Source organism: Coloeus monedula (genome assembly GCF_965178545.1).
Source record: "Coloeus monedula genome assembly, chromosome: 4".
Classification (NCBI taxonomy): domain Eukaryota; kingdom Metazoa; phylum Chordata; class Aves; order Passeriformes; family Corvidae; genus Coloeus; species Coloeus monedula.
In genome coordinates, this window is record NC_138784.1 from 76,214,530 (window position 1) to 76,230,318 (window position 15,789).

Consider the following 15,789-nt stretch of genomic DNA (forward strand, 5'->3'; position numbering starts at 1 on the left):
GAGGGAGCTGGAGAGGCTCAGCCTGGAGAAAAGGAGGCTCGGGGGGGACCTTCTCACTCTCCAGAACTCCCTGACAGGAGGGTGGAGCCAGGTGAGGGTCAGCCTCCCAGGGAACAAGGGACACGACAAGAGGGAACAGCCTCAAGTTATGCCACAAGAGGTTCAGGTTCGACATCAAGAAAAATTTCTTCATGGAAAGGGTGGTAAGCCATTGGAAGGGGCTGCCCCATGGAGTCCCAATCTCTGGAGGTGTCCAAGACTGAACGTGGCACTCAGTGCTCTGGTCTGGTTGACAGGGTGGAGACCAGGCATAGGGTGGACTCAATGGTCTAGGAGGGCTTCTCCAATGTAATTGATTCTGTAGTTCTGTGTGATTCTGTGTTTGAGATATTTGTATGGATTGATGGTATCCCCTCTCAGAGATTTCTGTAGATTGAAGGGATATTTGTGTGGATTGATGGAATCCTCTCTCAGCCTTCTCCAGACTAACCAGGCCCAGCTCCTGCAGTCTCTTCTCATCACAGACATGCTCCAGACCCTGAATCATCTTTGTGGCCTCCTTGACCCTCTCCAGCAGCTCCTTGTCTTTCCTGAGTTGTGGAGCCCAGGACTGAACACAACAGTCCAGGTATGGCCTCCCTCACCTGGGCAGGACAGAGGGGCAGGATGAGCTCCCTGACGTGCTGGCCACACTCTGTCCAACACCCCTGTGATGTCCCACCCAAAAGGGAAGGGAGAACCTGGGATCACAGATGTGCAGGAAGAATTTAATATCTTTGTTAATGACAAGGATGAAGGGATGGAGGGCACCATCAGCAGGTTTGCAGGTGACACCAAGCTGAGTGGGGCAGGTCTCCCCCTGAGGGACCTGGACGGGCTCAAGTGGTGGCCCATGGGAACCTCATGAGGTTTGACAAGACCAAGTGCAGATGCTGCATCTGGGGAAACCTTTGGAATCAATCAGGCTGGGAATGAGCAGAGGGAGGAGCCCTGGGAGAAGGATTTGGGGGTGCTGGTGGGTGGGGGTCTGGACACGATCCTGCCCAGAACCCCTTTGTCCTGGGCTTATCCCATAGCATGGGCAGCAGGGGATTCTCCTGGATTGTGTTGTGTGAGGGAGGTCAGGTGTACTGACCGCCTTCCATCCAGAGAGCTGCAACTGTATTTTCCCCTATAATTTCATACTGTTATCTTTTTACCCTCAGCCATCCTCCCACAAAGTACTTCAAGAAATTACAGAGCAAAAAAATGAAACTTTCAATTATTAAGGTATTTAATCAAAGTCAGATGCCTTTCTGAAATGGATGTAAATAAACACATGTAAAAGGTGAATGTAGGTGAACTAGCAGAGCACCGCTGTTTTACAGCAAGGATCCCAACATTTTAAATACTCATTCAGGGTGGGAAGAAGGGCATGACAGGCTAAGTTATGGCTGGTCAGCCTGGAGAACAGAAGGTTCCAGGGAGACTTTGGTGCCCCTTCCAGTACTTAAAGGGGGCTTAGAAAAAGGCTGGAGGGGTACTTTGGATGAGAGCATGTAGTGATAGGACACAGGAAAAATGGCCTTAAGCTGAAGGTGGGCAGGTTTAGATGAGGTGTTAGGAAGGAATTTCTGACTGGTAGGGTGGGGAGGCCCTGGCACAGGTTGCTCAGGGAAGCTGTGGCTGCCCCTGGATCCCTGCAAGTGTTCAAGGCCAGGCTGGATGGGGCTTGGAGCACCCTGGGATAGTGGAAGGTGTCCCTGCCCATGACAGGGATGGCACTAGGTGGTCGTTAGAGTCCCTTCCACCCAGACCATTCCATGCCTCTATGACTCTGTGCTGCCCCTCCCTGCCATGGCCAGCACACAGAACCGGCCCCTCTGTGACAGCGGCCCTGGGCTGGGGCACTGTGAGCACCACGAAGCCTGTGGCCGCTGTGTCGGTGGCCGCACTGGAGGTGACACCGCAATCCTGGCCACTGCCACCTGCACTGGCACCGATGGCTCTGCTGGGGCTGCTCGTCCTGCTGGCCCTGGTTGGGCCCGTGGGGGGCACCTGGGATACCTGCAGGTGAGCGGCCCCAGGGGCTGGGAGGGAGCCCGAGGAACACTTGGGGGCTTCCCTGGCAGAACTGGGGGAGACAGATGCCCCTCGGGGTTCTCTGGCCCTGCTGCCCTCAGCACCGGGTGGGACCTTCAGCCTGAGCAGCAGCAGCCACCGAGCAGAACACTGATGGCTTTGTGCTTCCAGAGGGACCTGCGGGCTCCGGCCCATGGCATCTGACCACAGCTCTGGAGTTCTCGACTACGACTCTGTGGCTTCTGCTGATGGCACATCTGGTGCTGAGGGTGGCACCAGTGTCCAGCCAGGGGCCTGGCCTGGCATCGTCAGCATCCAGGCCACCTGGGAGAACGGCACGTGGCACATGTGTTCAGGTGTCCTCCTCAGCTCCCAGTGGGTCCTCACAGTTGCACACTGCTTCGCCAGGGGCGGGTAAGGAGGAGCAGGGACAGAGATGTCCCCCGAGCACGGGCAGGTGGCCAGGTCACAGCACCACATGCCACTTCCATCCTGGCTCTTTCCTCTCTGCTTCTCTCTCTGCCTTGGGAAGCAGAAGGCCGGGAAATGCTGGGCTGCTGCAGCCTGTGGCTCTGCTCCCTGTCACCCCTCTCTCCATCTGCTCTCCAGAGGCGTCTCCACGTGGGAGGTGGTGATTGGGACCACAGACCTGACTCAGCCGGGCCCCGAGTCCAAGGTGCGCCACATCCAGAGGCTCCTGGTGCACCAGCACTACGTGGCTGCCACGGCGAGGAACGACATCGCCCTGGTGGAGCTGGACCAGCCCGTGGAGTGCAGCGACTACATCCAGCTGGGCTGTGTGCCCGACGCCTCGCTCAGGGTCTCGGAGCTGAAATCCTGCTACATCGCCGGCTGGGATTTTGCTAAAGGTGGGTTCCCAACAAGATGTGTGCGCCGAGGGTGAGCTGGGCACCCTGGCGACATGGACTGGGCACCCCAGGGACATGGGCTGGCCACAGACAGGGTCCAGCTGCAGGACGTCAGCGGGGCCGGGGCTCGGAGCAGCCCGGGCTGGGGGAAAGAGTCCTCGCCCAAGACGGGGCGTGGAACAGGATGAGCTGTAAGGTTCCTTCCCACCCGAACAATTCCGTGACTCTGTGAAGCCTCTGGAGAGATGGGTCTGGCCCCTCCCCCAGAGCCAACAGCAGGGACACAGCTGGACACCGTCGCTCCACGGAGAAGGGGCAAAGCCAGTCCCAGAGAAGGGGCAGAGCCAGGCCCGGGGTAGGGATTCACCCCAGGCAGGGGAGAGGATGGGTACCGAGCTGCTGGGGGCTCATTCCCCTCTGTGCCCACAGCTCAGGGATCGGGCATGGTGCTGCAGGAGTCCAAGGTCCACCTCATGGACACGGAGCTCTGCAACAGCAGCCCATGGTACGCGGGGGCCGTTCATCTTGACAACCTGTGTGCAGGGTACCCCCAGGGCAGCATCGACACCTGCCAGGTAGGAGCCCCCAAACACAGCCCAGCCTGTCCTGTGTCCAGTCCACCCTTCCCCACTCGTGGGTCCGTGTCCCGGGGCTGTCCTTTCTCATCCTCCCGTCCCTGTCCAGTGTCCCGGGGCTGCCCTTCCCCATCTGCAGGTCTCTGTCCTATGTCCCCTTGTCCCCAAGGCCTGGTCCTGCCCACAAAGTCCATCCAGTGCCCCCAGCAGACCCAAAGCGAGGTTGTGACCCTGGAACGTTTGTCCTCCGCACATCTGGGACCAATGTGCAGAGATGGGAGAGCCTCCAAGCTGCTCCCAGCCGAGGGCCTGGAGGCTCCGGCCCCTGAGCAGAGCCTTCCCGTGCCGGGAGTGCGGACCTGACAGGGGCTGGGAGAGAGGAGCCAGCCCTGGTGCTGGCAGCAGCCCCCCCCAGCCCCTGAGCCCCCTCTCCTGCCGCAGGGGGACAGCGGGGGTCCCCTCGTCTGCAAGGACAACGAAGCCGACTACTTCTGGCTCGTGGGAATGAGCAGCTGGGGCAGAGGCTGTGAGAGAGCCCGGCACCCCGGAATCTACACCTCCACTCAGCACTTCTACAACTGGATCCTGCTCCAGACGGGCCTGAGCCCAGCAGAAAGAGCCGGTCCAGCACCAGAGCCAGTCGTCACCTCGGCCCCTGAGCAGCGTCTGAAACCAGCACCAGAGGAACACATCAGCTTGACCCCTGAGTACAGCCTGAGACCAGCGCTGACATCCTCAGGCACGTTAATGCCCATGGCATTCCCACACCAGATCCTGGTGCAATTCCGGAATCTGCTGCAGGAGTTCCTGCAGTTCCTGAAGGACAAAAAGGCTTGAGCAGCAGCGGGATGAGCAGGAGCCAGGGCTACAGTGGACCACGGCATTTCCTGCTGGGCCAAAGGTAGCCTTGGGGCCAGAAGCTTCTCTGTCCTGCCCATGCTGCTCCGCTGGAGCCACGCCGATGCTGACGTGACTGAGGTGTTGAAGTAAAGTTTCTGTGTTCACCATTAACCTTGTTTTCAGCCCTGCTCAGTGCACCCGCGGGCTCGGAGAGTCCCTGCTCTGTCTGTCCATCTGCTGTGCGCTTCACATTCATTCTTCAGCCTGCAGAGGGCTCTAGGGAAACCTCAGTGCCCCTTCCAGTGCCTGAAGCAGGTTATAGTAATGGGGGAGAGCGGCTTTTTGCACGGGCAGGTCCTGACAGGACAAGGAGGAGTGGTTTAAATCTAGAGGAGGGGAGATTTGGATGAGGTGTTGGGAAGGAGTTTTTACTCAGGGGGTGGTGAGGCCCTGGCACAGGTTGCCCAGAGAAGCTGTGGCTGCCCCTGGATCCCTGGAAGTGTCCAAGGCCAGGTTGGACGGGGCTTGGAGCAACCTGGGACAGTGGAAGGTGTTCCTGTCCATGGCAGGGGGTTGGAATGAGATGGCCTTTAAGGTCCCTTTCAAACCAAACCTTTCCATGATTCCATGAATGTCTAAGAGTGTGTGTGTGTCCAGCTCCCTGGAATGCAGCATCTTGTGCGTGCACACACACACAGACAAGAGCCATGGCCAGATCCAACAAGCTGGGACAGAACCAGCCCATGGGTGTGAGCCCACCTGTGTCAGCTGTAGGGACCTGGAAGGAGAAACCTCCTGCGCTCAGCAGCCCATGGGATCTGGCTGTTCTGGGGCAGAACAGGGACGGGAGCCCAGGAATGTTGTGGCAGAGGTCAGGGGTGGACAGAGGCAGCACTGGCTCAGCTGTGAGCAGGCAGGGCTGGCCCGTGGCCTTATACTACCTGGGACCTGCCTCCTTATGGCAGCAGTGCAAGAAGGATGCCATCTCATAGCTTTGTAAAAAATATGCTTTAGTGTTTGCTTTCTGCAGCAGGTACCACTACAGCAGCTGGGCAGGATCCTTCCTGCAGGTCCAAGATGGCTCACCTCTCCCAGCCAGCTTTGTCCTGAAGGAGCAGTAGGAATGAGCAATGATCCATGTGGAATCATGTGGATTCTCCCATCCCTCCCCTGAGTGAAATGTGCAGTAGTGAGGGCTGAGCCAATGAAGATCCTGCCCAGACAGGCTCCCACAAGAAGGGAAGAGGCCCAGCTGCCCATCACCACATCTCTAGGGCACGAGAAACATCACTGTCCTCTGTGCAGGCCCCAGAGATCCAGAGCCAAGGGAAAACCAGGCTCAGGGTCCAGGCCTAGGCAGATGGGGGCTCCTCTTCAGTGCAGCTCTTCCCTTCATCCGAGAAATCCTTGCTTGTCTTCTGCAGGTCAAAGCTCTGGAAAGGAGCAGGACAAGGAACTGCTGAGAAGTGACAGGGACTGCAACAACAGTATCTGCTGTGGCTCTTTTAGACTCCACCTAGGGCACTGAAAGCTCTGGTGATGGTTCCCACTTCCCCCCCCCAGCCCAGACATGAGCAGCACACAAAGCCCCTGGGATCACCAGAGGGCAAAGCTTCCCGTGCTGCACAGTGTCCCCCCTTTGCCACAGGGGAAAAAGAGCAGAACTGCTCATCCTTCAGGACAAGCAGGGACAGAGGCTTCCCTACCTCCAGCTCCCGCAGGACCTCGTCCATGAAGTCTCCCGAGTGCTGTTTGTAAGCCACGGCCAGCCTGATGGCGTCGTTGAAGAGCTGGTGGGAAGGACAAGGCCCGTCACTCACAGGATGGGGCACATGGGCATTGAGTTCCTGTAGCAGATGGAGACTGTTCCCACATCCCAAGGAAAAAAAAACCCTCTGCAACTCTCCATAGCCACCAGCTTCTCACATGGAGCTGAAATGATGGACCGTTTCCTGCTCTCACAGCAGCCCCCGAGTCCCTGGGCTGCCGAGGGGCCTCATGGACACCAAGCCCAGCAGTCGAACGCCCATCTCACCTTCACCACGTTGGTGCCATCAGCAGCAGACACGAAGTAAAAGGGCAAACTGAACTTCCGGGCAAAATTGAAGCTTTTCTGGGTCACCTTCATATCCACTGAGGCAGACAAAGAAGACATGGTCAGTCAGACACGGCAGGAGGTCCAGAAGGTGGGTGTCTTCTGTGTGACATGTCAGCCACTGCTGACCCAGACAAGCCACAGCCCCAGCAACAGCAATCATGAATGGCTGGCTAGCATTCCTCATGGGAGGGAACCTTCCAGCCTCCTGCAGAGCCAGGTGAACAGTTTTGTCAGCAGGTGCATTGAGACACATCAGCACACAGGAGCCTGTGCAGGCTGAAGGAGTTGCACCAAGGCCATCCCTGACTGATCCAGGGAAGCTACAGAACAGCTTTTGCCTCCTTTTGCTGCCATTTTTGACCAGGTGTTGTTCCAGCCACTTTTGGGTTCTTGCTGGATAGAATGGGCAGTGTGGTAAGCACAGAATTGGAAGAGCATCACTTGAATAAAACTGAAATGGATCAAATTTGCACTTTTAACTGCTGGCGACACAGGACAGGCACCTGTAAGACAGCAGGTGAGGTCAGCATAGTATCCAGCCCTGGAGGACTCAGGAAATCTCTGGACCCAACAGACAAGGGACATTTGTTCTCAGTCAGGACAGGAGCGAATCCCACCACAACCCTGGCAAGCTGGGAGCAGAAGGGACACTCACCATCAATCTTGTTGGCCACTACGATGCATGGAATCTCTGGGCGGAATTCCCTCAGCTCCTTGTACCAGCTGTTTAGGTTCTTGTAGGTGACCTTCCGCTGCACATCGAACACCTTCCAAAAGAGAACCACCTATCCCGGGGCCAGCCCAGGACAGCTCTGACTGACCCAGGACAGCTCTGATCACTCTGTGGGGCCAAGCCCAGGCAGCTCTGACCAACAAAGGACAGAATCCAGAATGTTCCCAGGAAGACACGACAAAGGGAACTGGGTGTTATCAGAAATGGTGAAAGAGAAAGGGACAGTATCCCCAAGCCCAGCCAGCAGGAACCAGCCCCTTGATGTCCTTTACACTGTCACTGTGTCCTGTGACAAGTCCCTGCCACCCCACAGAGGGAGCAGACACTGGGAACAGTTTGTGCCAAGCAGGGTCGGATGTGGCCTCCTCTGTTCTGACAACTAAACCACCAGTGAAAATGACTGGTGCTCCCAAGTGGTGAGGAAAAGTGGAAAGTGAGAGCGACAGGACAAACCAGGAGATCGGAGCAGGTGAGGAGCCAAGGAAACTGGGAACAGGGGCAAACATGAGGACATTGAGAAGACATCAGAGCCAGGGGATAGAGGAAAGTGTTACCAGGAGAGACAGACCAGAGCTAACCAGGTCCATCTACAGGGGGTTTATCTGGTGAGAGAAGAAAGAATAATCTAGGAAAGTTTTGTAAACCACTGGAAGAGACAAGGAACACACAGCAGTGTAACCATAAAAGTAACACAAAGGCCAAATGTCGCTGAGACTATTCTGAGCCCAAATCCCATGGATCCCAGCTGAGGCTCCCTCACCATGATGCAGGCATGGGCCTGGTGGTAGTAGGAGGCATGCATGCTCCGGAAGCGTTCCTGGCCTGCCGTGTCCCAGAAGTCTGTAACGCAAGAACAGCTCAGAATGACACAACTCACCAAGCTCTGTTCTTCTCACAACTTACACCCAAGGGGAAAAGCCCAGCCCACCTGCTCAGGGACATAAATTGAGTTTCACCTCACCGATCTGAAACAATCCAGGGTTAAGAAATTGTGCCAAACTGGGATCTTTTCTTAGTTGGGCTCAGCTGTGGGCTGTGCTGGCACTGGCCATCAACAAAGGAGAAGCCACCAGTGACACGAGTTTTGTGGGACAGCAGGACCAAGACAGGCAGAAGTGGAAAGAGCAGTAGCAATGTCTGGCACTCTGTCTCTAGGGATGACAATGGGAAACTACCTAAAACTGCAGAAACTGCTAGACACTGCTGGTTTCTGGCCCAGTGATGGTCAGCCAGGGCCTTGCTGTGGGAAATGCTCCAGCTCCTCTTGTAGACATCTGACTCTGCTCTCCGGGCAGGACTCACTCTGAAGTGCTGAAGGTAAGTCAGCCAGAGGCAAACAGGTCGCAGTCCCTGAAGTTCTGTGTACACCAGATATCATGGGGCAAACCTGGACATGACCATGCCTTTTGCTGTTGATGCAGCTCAGGTGGAGATCCCCCACCTCTCACTGGGTTTGTAGGCTCACATCTGAGTCTGGTTTGCTGTATACATTTGAATAGCTTCAGTTAAGCACCTCAGTGCAGTCACAACTCTTGTCAGCTGGACCCAAGCTTGGCGCTGTACCCAAAGCCAAACAAACCAGTTTCCTTAGGGATTCCTTTGCACTGACACTGTGTCAGACCTGTTGGACAGTGACCTTCTTAAACTGTCCAAATACAGACAGGTCCCTATCAGACCACATTTGCATTCACTGTCCGTGTCACAACAAAGATGTTGAACAGTGCCAGCCCCAACCCTGACCCTGAGGGACCCCTGAGGGCCCCCACTTGTCCAGGTCTCCACAAGGACAACGAGCCATGACCAGTGACTCCATGTGGTCATCCAGACCATTTTTCATCCCCCGATTCTCCACTCATCCATCCAATCCCTGTCTCTCCAGCTCAGAGCCCCGGACATCGCGGGGAAACTGCCCAACACTTTTCCAAGCCCAGGGGGATGATGGCAGTCACTTTGCACCTGCAGCCCCGTCACAGAAGGGCACCAGTTCTGTCAGGATATTGTAGTCTATCAAAACCCCTAAGCAAGATCCAGACCAAGGGGATCTCCAGTTCCCAGCTGTTCCCTCCGCAATGGCACCGCCTGTCCCCGGGAACACGGCATGCCCCCCCTGGCCCTACTCACCCACGCGGACCTCCTGCCCGCCCACCCGGGCGCGGTGCTGGTACAGCGTCAGGGCGAACGTGGAAAACTGCTGGGGGCGGCTGCGGCGCGTTAAGGAGCCGACGGAGAGGTGCAGACCCCGCTCCGCCGCGACCACCGGGCCAGGCCGACGCCGCTTCCCGTCGTGCCTGCAGCGCTCCCCCGCTCCCCCGCTCCCAAGGATACAAGCCGTCGAGCAGGAACCGCTCCAGCAGCCTGCGGAGAGAGCACGCGCCGCCGTGAGCCCGCGGGACCCGCCGCTGCCCCCGCCCGCCCCCGCGGGGCCCTCCGCGCCCCACGCACTTGGACTTGCCCACGGCGCTGTCGCCCAGGCAGATGATCTTCACCGTCTCCTCAGCGCCGGCCGCGGCCTCATCGCGGGTCCCATCCGGGGCTTCCTCCCGGGCCCCGTCCCGGCCGCGCTCCTCCACCGCCGTCGCCATGGCAGCGCCTGCGCGTCCTCCGTGCCGCTCGGCGAGTCCCGGTCCCGCCCCATCCCGGCCCCGCCCCATCCCGGCCCTCTGCCCCGGCCCCGCCCCATCCCGGCCCCGCCCCATCCCGGCCCTCTGCCCCATCCCGGCCCTCTGCCCCGGCCCCGCCGCCCTCGGACCCCGGCCCCTCCCCGCCCGCAGCCTCTGACCCCTGCCCTGCCCTCTCTGCGCCGGCGCCCCGGCCATGGCGGCCCCGCGCGGCGGCGCGCGGCGGCTGCAGTTGACTCTGGCGCTGCTTAAGCCGGACGCTGCGGCCCATCCGCTCGTGCACGAGGTGAGCGACGGCCGGGCAGGACCGGGCAGGACCGGGCCGGGCAGGGCGCAGCAGGCCTCGCCACGGCTCGCCCTCCCTCCCCGCCCCAGCACCTCCTCTTCCCGCAGGCTGTGCACGCCGCCATCCTCCGTCACCGGTTCCTCATTGTCCGCGCCAAGGAGCTGCGGTGCGGCCCGGAGCAGAGCCGCCGCTTCTACCGGGAGCACGCAGGTACGAGCGGGGCTCAGGGGCTGCTAGAGCGGGATGCTGACTTGGGCCGGTGCACATGGGCCGGTGCCGACTCGGTCCATGTCTCTTCGCAGGGCGTTTCTTCTACCAGCGGCTTGTGGAGTTCATGGCCAGGTACCTGCCGCGGGTGTGCGGGGCGCGGGGAAGCCCCGCGTTGCAGGTGATCCGTGTGTGGAGGGGCTCGCTGGGATGTGCGGAGGTGGGAGGCTCTGGCCATAGCAGGAGGAGTGTCGGGATGCTGCCCTTATGTGACAGCAGCGGTACCTGGTGGGTGGCACCCCCGAAGGTGGTGGAGGTCATCATTTGGAGTAGGTCACCAGTGCCAACGCCGTGGCGTCGGTGCCGTGGCAGGTTCGTGCCCCTCCCCATGGCCTGGCAGGCCAGGGCCCGGCATGGCAGCCCATGGCAGCCGTACTGTGCAGGTTCGTAAGGACGAATAACCTGTTTGTAATGAGCGCTTCTTCATCTTTTCTCCTGTTCTTCCTGGGCCGTTGCCCCAGTGGCCCCATGTGGGCTTACATCCTGGCCCACGAGAATGCTGTCCCTCTATGGAGATCCCTGATGGGACCCACTAAAGTGTTCCGAGCCCGACACAGTGACCCAGACTCCATTCGAGGTGCCTACGGCCTCACGGACACCAGGAACACGACCCATGGCTCAGGTAGGCCTGGCATTCTTGGATGGCACTTGGGGAGGCCGGAATGATGGTGCTTTGTCTGCCTTTGCTTTAGTTCTGGGGCTCCAGATGAATGATTTGTTCCCTTCTGCACACCCCACGCACATCTGGCCAGGTGCAGCCTAGCCAGGTGCCTTTGGTGTGTTTGTGGTGGCAGACTGGCATCTCTCTCTCTCATTGCCTTTTCTTCTCTTTTGACAGACTCACCTGCCTCAGCCAGCAGAGAAATTGCCTTTTTTTTCCCCGAGTTCAATGAGCAGCGCTGGTACGAGCAGGACGAGCCCCGGCTCCGCCGCGGGCAGCTGTACTACAGCACCGAGGAGCGTGTGCACCGCGTGCTCAGGGCAGAGGAGGCAGAGGTGACCTGAGTTACCTGTGGTAGGGTTTGGTTTGCTGACCTGGCAGCATGTGTGGGCACTCTCTTGGGGTACCAGACACAGAGCTGTGCTGTGGTTTAGGGAGTGTGGGAGAGCGAAGGCCTTGTGCACATTGTGCTGCATGAGATTAGGTTGCGCTGCCTGGGATCACATTATTGGTGTAACAGGCAGATACTGGGGTGCTGTAGGAGGAATTCCCCCAGCAGTGCTCATGCCGACAGAGTCTGGCCATGCAGCTCACTGGCCCCTTGAGTTTGTTTGGGTGTGAACAGGACAGGTGAGTTTGTCAAGGGCCAGGTGAAGGATGGGTTGCTTGTTCCAGATCGGATTGGCCTGGGTTTGCTGATGGGAAGCCTCATGTTCTCCTGCTGGCTGTTCCCACAGTGCCTTAGGGAGAAAAGAAGGAAAAAGAGCATGAAGAAAGGTATCAGCAGGGCAAGATGAACTGTCCTGTCCTCACTCACCTGCAGCCAGGCTGGGAAGTGAAGAGCTTTGCTAATAGCTCTTCATGTGAGACTTTGTGACGAAACACCTGAGGGCAGCTGGGAACCCTTAGTGTCCATGGCCTCACTGGGTCCTGGGGCAGTTCTGTGTCCTTGGGAAGTGGGATGGACAAAGACACTGAATTATCCATATATGTGATGGAATGATGATAAGGTGGTGCAGGAGGGCTTGGCTGGGAGGTACAGAGCCAGGTCCTGGCGGGCTGATTTGTGTTTCTCTCTGGGATGCTGTGTGAGATGTGTTCCTGGACGGGGTTTCAGTCCATTTATGCCATATCCCTGCGGGCTCCTTACAGTGCTGCCGTTTTAGTTACAGTGCCTTGTTGTACTGTGGGAATTTCTTTTGGGCAATCCCAAATGCTCAGGCTGGGGAAGGCATGCAGTGCTGTGCTTGGGGCAGGAAAGCTGAGCCGAGATTCACCAGTGCCGTGGTACGTCACAGATCCAAGGCAGGGGCTTTCTAGGTGCTTCCAGAATTCTGTGAGGTGTTGGGTAGTGACTGACAATGCTCTGTTGCAGAAAGCACTGCCCAGAGCTGCCGTGGTTAAACTCATCCGTGTTTGTGTTCTCTCCTCCTCCTGTCTGGGATCAAATGGTCATTGTTCTGTTCCAGGTACAGAGCCAGGGATCTGCGGGACATCACTGCTGTCCCTGTCCTCAGCAGTGTCCAGAGTGGATCTGCTCAGGATCTTGTGTGTCTTCACACAGGTCTGAGAGCTGCTGTCCCCAGTGCTGTTGATACTTTACTGGCATTGCATCAGTTGTTTTGTTGATTCCTGGAGGTTTAGCTCAGATCTATGTGTTTTTCTTTTAACTATTAAACTTCACTATTTTTCACCTTTTCTCTTTCATGTTGCACGTTCCTTTTTGGATATTACTTGGGAATGTCATTAACTGGTAATTCCTGGCTCACACTTCCCATTTTTAAAGTTTTGGTGTTTTTTCCTACTAACTTGCAGTGGTTACATTTGGGAAAGGGCCCCTTTGAACATTGCCAGTGCAGAGAACTCGTGACAGCAGGATTGTCACAGAGTGATGCCACCTCACAGCCTCCGTGATTCAGGTAGCTGCCCCGTGTCACCTTGACACTGCCCTGGCCCTGAGGCTGTACCTGAGCACAGGTGCTCAGACTGGGCAGTCCATTGCCCCAGACAGAGGGTTTATTGTGCAAATCTAAAGCTGTCCAGCAAACTTTATCAGAGACCTGAGGTTGAAGCACTTGGTGTTGGATGCAGGAGACAGTGTCAAAACTGATTTTTGGTCTCCAAGGAAGCCTTATGGAATGTCACAGGTAGTTCTGCTTTGAGGGCTCTTATCAAAGTGGGTTTGTGTTGGAGTAAAAGCTCCTCTGGATTCAGGCCCAGAGGGAAGCCAAAGCACGGGGGTTGAATTAAAACCTTTGGACAAGCTGAGATACATGAAGTCACACCAAAGTGAAATAGAAATACAGATTTTTAACTTCCGTAGAAATATATGCTAAGTGCCTTAAACATGAAAAAGCTGTAGCAGAGACCTTAAACACAGCTCTTGCTGCAGCAGTGTTACCTTTCCACAGAATTCTTTACTTTAGACAAAATCTAGATAGAATTACACTGTTCACATGTTTTAGATGGAGTGTTCACACAAACAATAAGAGCCGATAGAAACTGTATACTCAAATCTGTGTAATACCTGTGTAGCACTTGTGTGAGGCTTACAACTGTTAGAATTAGACCAGGAGAGGTTAAGAAAAGAAAAACTAGAATCATGTATTAATCTTATTGGTCAGTTAACAAATATAATCCACACTTCTGTAAGAAAAAATACATGGAGCATATAGAACATAGAGAAGAAGCTGGTTTTGCCTGCTGTTGCTGCCACTGCTTGCCTTTATCATGTAACCCCCTTGAACTCTGCCTTCAAGACAGCTGTGAGACTGTGAAATAAAGAACTTAGCAGAACAGCAGCCTCCTCTGCTCTTTTACCCTGGTCCGAGAAGGAAGGGTACCCCATCAAAAGCTCAACAAGGTTTGGTTTGGTTTGGTTTTTTCATTTTCTTTTTCCCCTCCTTGTAAGTACCTACCACATGGTTTTTCACTTTTCTGATGGTGCTTGCCCTATCCCAGGCAGTTTCTTGGGCTGAGCTGGATGGGCCTGGAGCAGCCTGGTGTAGTGGGTGACATCCGTGTTCATGGCAGGGATGTGGAGCTGGATGAGCTTTATGGTCCCTCCCAGCCCAAGCCATTCCATGCTGATGGGTGTGGCACCTCAGTATAGGTGTGAAGGGCAGTTTGAGATCCCTGTTTTTTCCTGGAAACTGCAGGTCCCTGGCCCACCTGTGGCGTGGGTGTGCAAGGGAACACAGGTCTGTGCACAGGGCTGGTCACAGCTGTGTGTCTGCAGCAGGTTCCACCTCAGGTGCTGCTGCAAAAGCACTGCCTGGGGCCACAAGGTCCAGCCCTGGCACCTGCAGAGATACCTCAGGTGTGGAGCTGGCCCAGGGAGTCTCACTGGGACATGTGAGTTTTGGGTATAAACTTGATCTGCTCTTGGAAGAATTGAGCATGTTTGTCTTCGCTCTGGAGGGGATGACATGGCTTGGCCTGGGAGGAAGGGAAGCAAAGGCTTCAGAGGGAAATCAGTACTGATCCCATCCCAGGCTGCTGATCCTAGCCCAGGCCTGGCCTCAGTCCCTGCCACCATGGGCAGAACCCTCTCAGCTTCAGGAATTTCACTTGATTTATTGCTGTAACACAAACTTTTAGTTACTGCTTCAGATACCGAGGAAAAACCGAGATGACCGTTAAAGAAACACCTGGGGAAACACCTTTCCTCTACTTTCCCAGGTTCAGCTTCAGTCCAACATCTTTTCTTCCTTCTTTCCCTGCAGGTTCTGCCCAGTCTCTCCCAGTCCCTGGGGGAAGTGACATAGCACAGGGGGCTGGGGCTGGGCTTTGTTTTCTATTCGTCGTTTCTTCCTCTTTCCTTCTTGTTTACTCACTCATGGCACACCCACAGGCCTCAGTCCCTCAGGTGTGTACCTGCTCTGCCATGGTCCTCCCTGCGCTGATCCCTTCAGGGAGAAATGGGCCAATGGGAATTTCTTGAAGTTCGTAGAGGGAAATGCCATATCCTGCACCTGGGCAGGGGTATTTCCATTTGTCAGCACTCACATGGGGGACCAGAGCAAAGTTGCAGAGAAGTACCTGGCTGTCCTGATGGGCTGTGAGCCACCCCTGAGTCAGCAATGCACCTCCATGGTCCCAGAGCATCCTCAGGTGTGGGAGCCAGAGCACTTGCCCACAGGTAGGGGAGACCCCATCCCCTCCCTGGGGCACAGGTAAGGCCACATCTGGAGCCTGGCACCAGTTTTGGGCTCCCCAGTACAAGACAGCCCGGTCAGAACTGGAGACCAGCATGGATTGATTAGGACATCTGAGAACCTGACAGGTAAGGAGAGGCTGAGGGCTGGGACTGCTCAGACTTAGGAGCTCAGTGGGGTTTATCAATGGGTAGAAATACCAGGTGTGAGCAGTGAAGGGAACCTCAGGTGTCCCAGGAATGGACACAAGGCAATGGAAACAATCTGAAACACTGGCAATTTCACTGAGACATAGAAGAACCTCTTTTATTATTGTTACACTTCCAAGTGTGATAAAGTAAGGTCAGGAGCCCCTGTGCCAAGGCAGGGCTTTGGGCTGAATAATCTCCAAAGTTCCTTCTGTGCTCTTGAGACTCGGGTGCCTGTGGCACAGGTGAGCCTGTGTGCCACAGGCGTGGACCCTGGGGTGTTGCTGCAGTGGCAGGGGATGCACAGGGGCCACCTGGGCAGCAGGTCAGGCCTCGCCTTCCTCCAGCACAGCTGTAATTCGTACCAGCCCCACCTTGGGAGGGCTGTGTTGCTGTTCAGTGTTTTCATCTCTGCAGCTGATCTGCCCTTTTACCA

General features: G+C 56.4%; 3 protein-coding genes across 7 annotated transcripts; 2 read left to right on the forward strand and 1 right to left on the reverse strand.

Annotated features, from left to right (window-relative positions):
- Positions 1 to 532: 532 nt before the first annotated feature.
- On the forward strand, positions 533 to 4,342 carry LOC309572565 (acrosin-like; the record flags this gene model as incomplete). Its single annotated transcript, XM_082280924.1, has 5 exons — positions 533 to 628; positions 2,233 to 2,475; positions 2,671 to 2,930; positions 3,360 to 3,505; positions 3,947 to 4,342. The coding sequence occupies exons 2-5, from the start codon at positions 2,255 to 2,257 to the stop codon at positions 4,340 to 4,342; spliced, it is 1,023 nt and encodes a 340-aa protein (XP_082137050.1). The 5' UTR covers positions 533 to 628; positions 2,233 to 2,254.
- A 1,355-nt stretch (positions 4,343 to 5,697) lies between these two features.
- LOC309572088 (rab-like protein 2A) lies at positions 5,698 to 9,758 on the reverse strand (the record flags this gene model as incomplete). Its single annotated transcript, XM_082280096.1, has 8 exons — positions 5,698 to 5,778; positions 6,052 to 6,135; positions 6,381 to 6,478; positions 7,099 to 7,210; positions 7,937 to 8,016; positions 9,298 to 9,377; positions 9,502 to 9,531; positions 9,619 to 9,758. 8 exons carry the CDS (start codon positions 9,756 to 9,758, stop codon positions 5,698 to 5,700), a joined length of 705 nt encoding a protein of 234 aa, XP_082136222.1.
- A 115-nt stretch (positions 9,759 to 9,873) lies between these two features.
- NME6 (NME/NM23 nucleoside diphosphate kinase 6) lies at positions 9,874 to 12,706 on the forward strand. Of its 5 annotated transcripts, none has more exons than XM_082280108.1 (6): positions 9,874 to 10,080; positions 10,188 to 10,290; positions 10,383 to 10,659; positions 10,809 to 10,969; positions 11,186 to 11,362; positions 12,478 to 12,706. In XM_082280108.1, the coding sequence occupies exons 1-5, from the start codon at positions 9,991 to 9,993 to the stop codon at positions 11,350 to 11,352; spliced, it is 798 nt and encodes a 265-aa protein (XP_082136234.1). In that variant the 5' UTR covers positions 9,874 to 9,990; the 3' UTR covers positions 11,353 to 11,362; positions 12,478 to 12,706. The 5 variants fall into 5 exon arrangements, with proteins under 5 accessions (XP_082136234.1, XP_082136232.1, XP_082136235.1 ...); XM_082280106.1 differs by having other exon boundaries at positions 11,186 to 11,343; XM_082280109.1 differs by having other exon boundaries at positions 10,383 to 10,422; positions 11,186 to 11,343.
- The last annotated feature ends 3,083 nt before the right edge of the window (positions 12,707 to 15,789 follow it).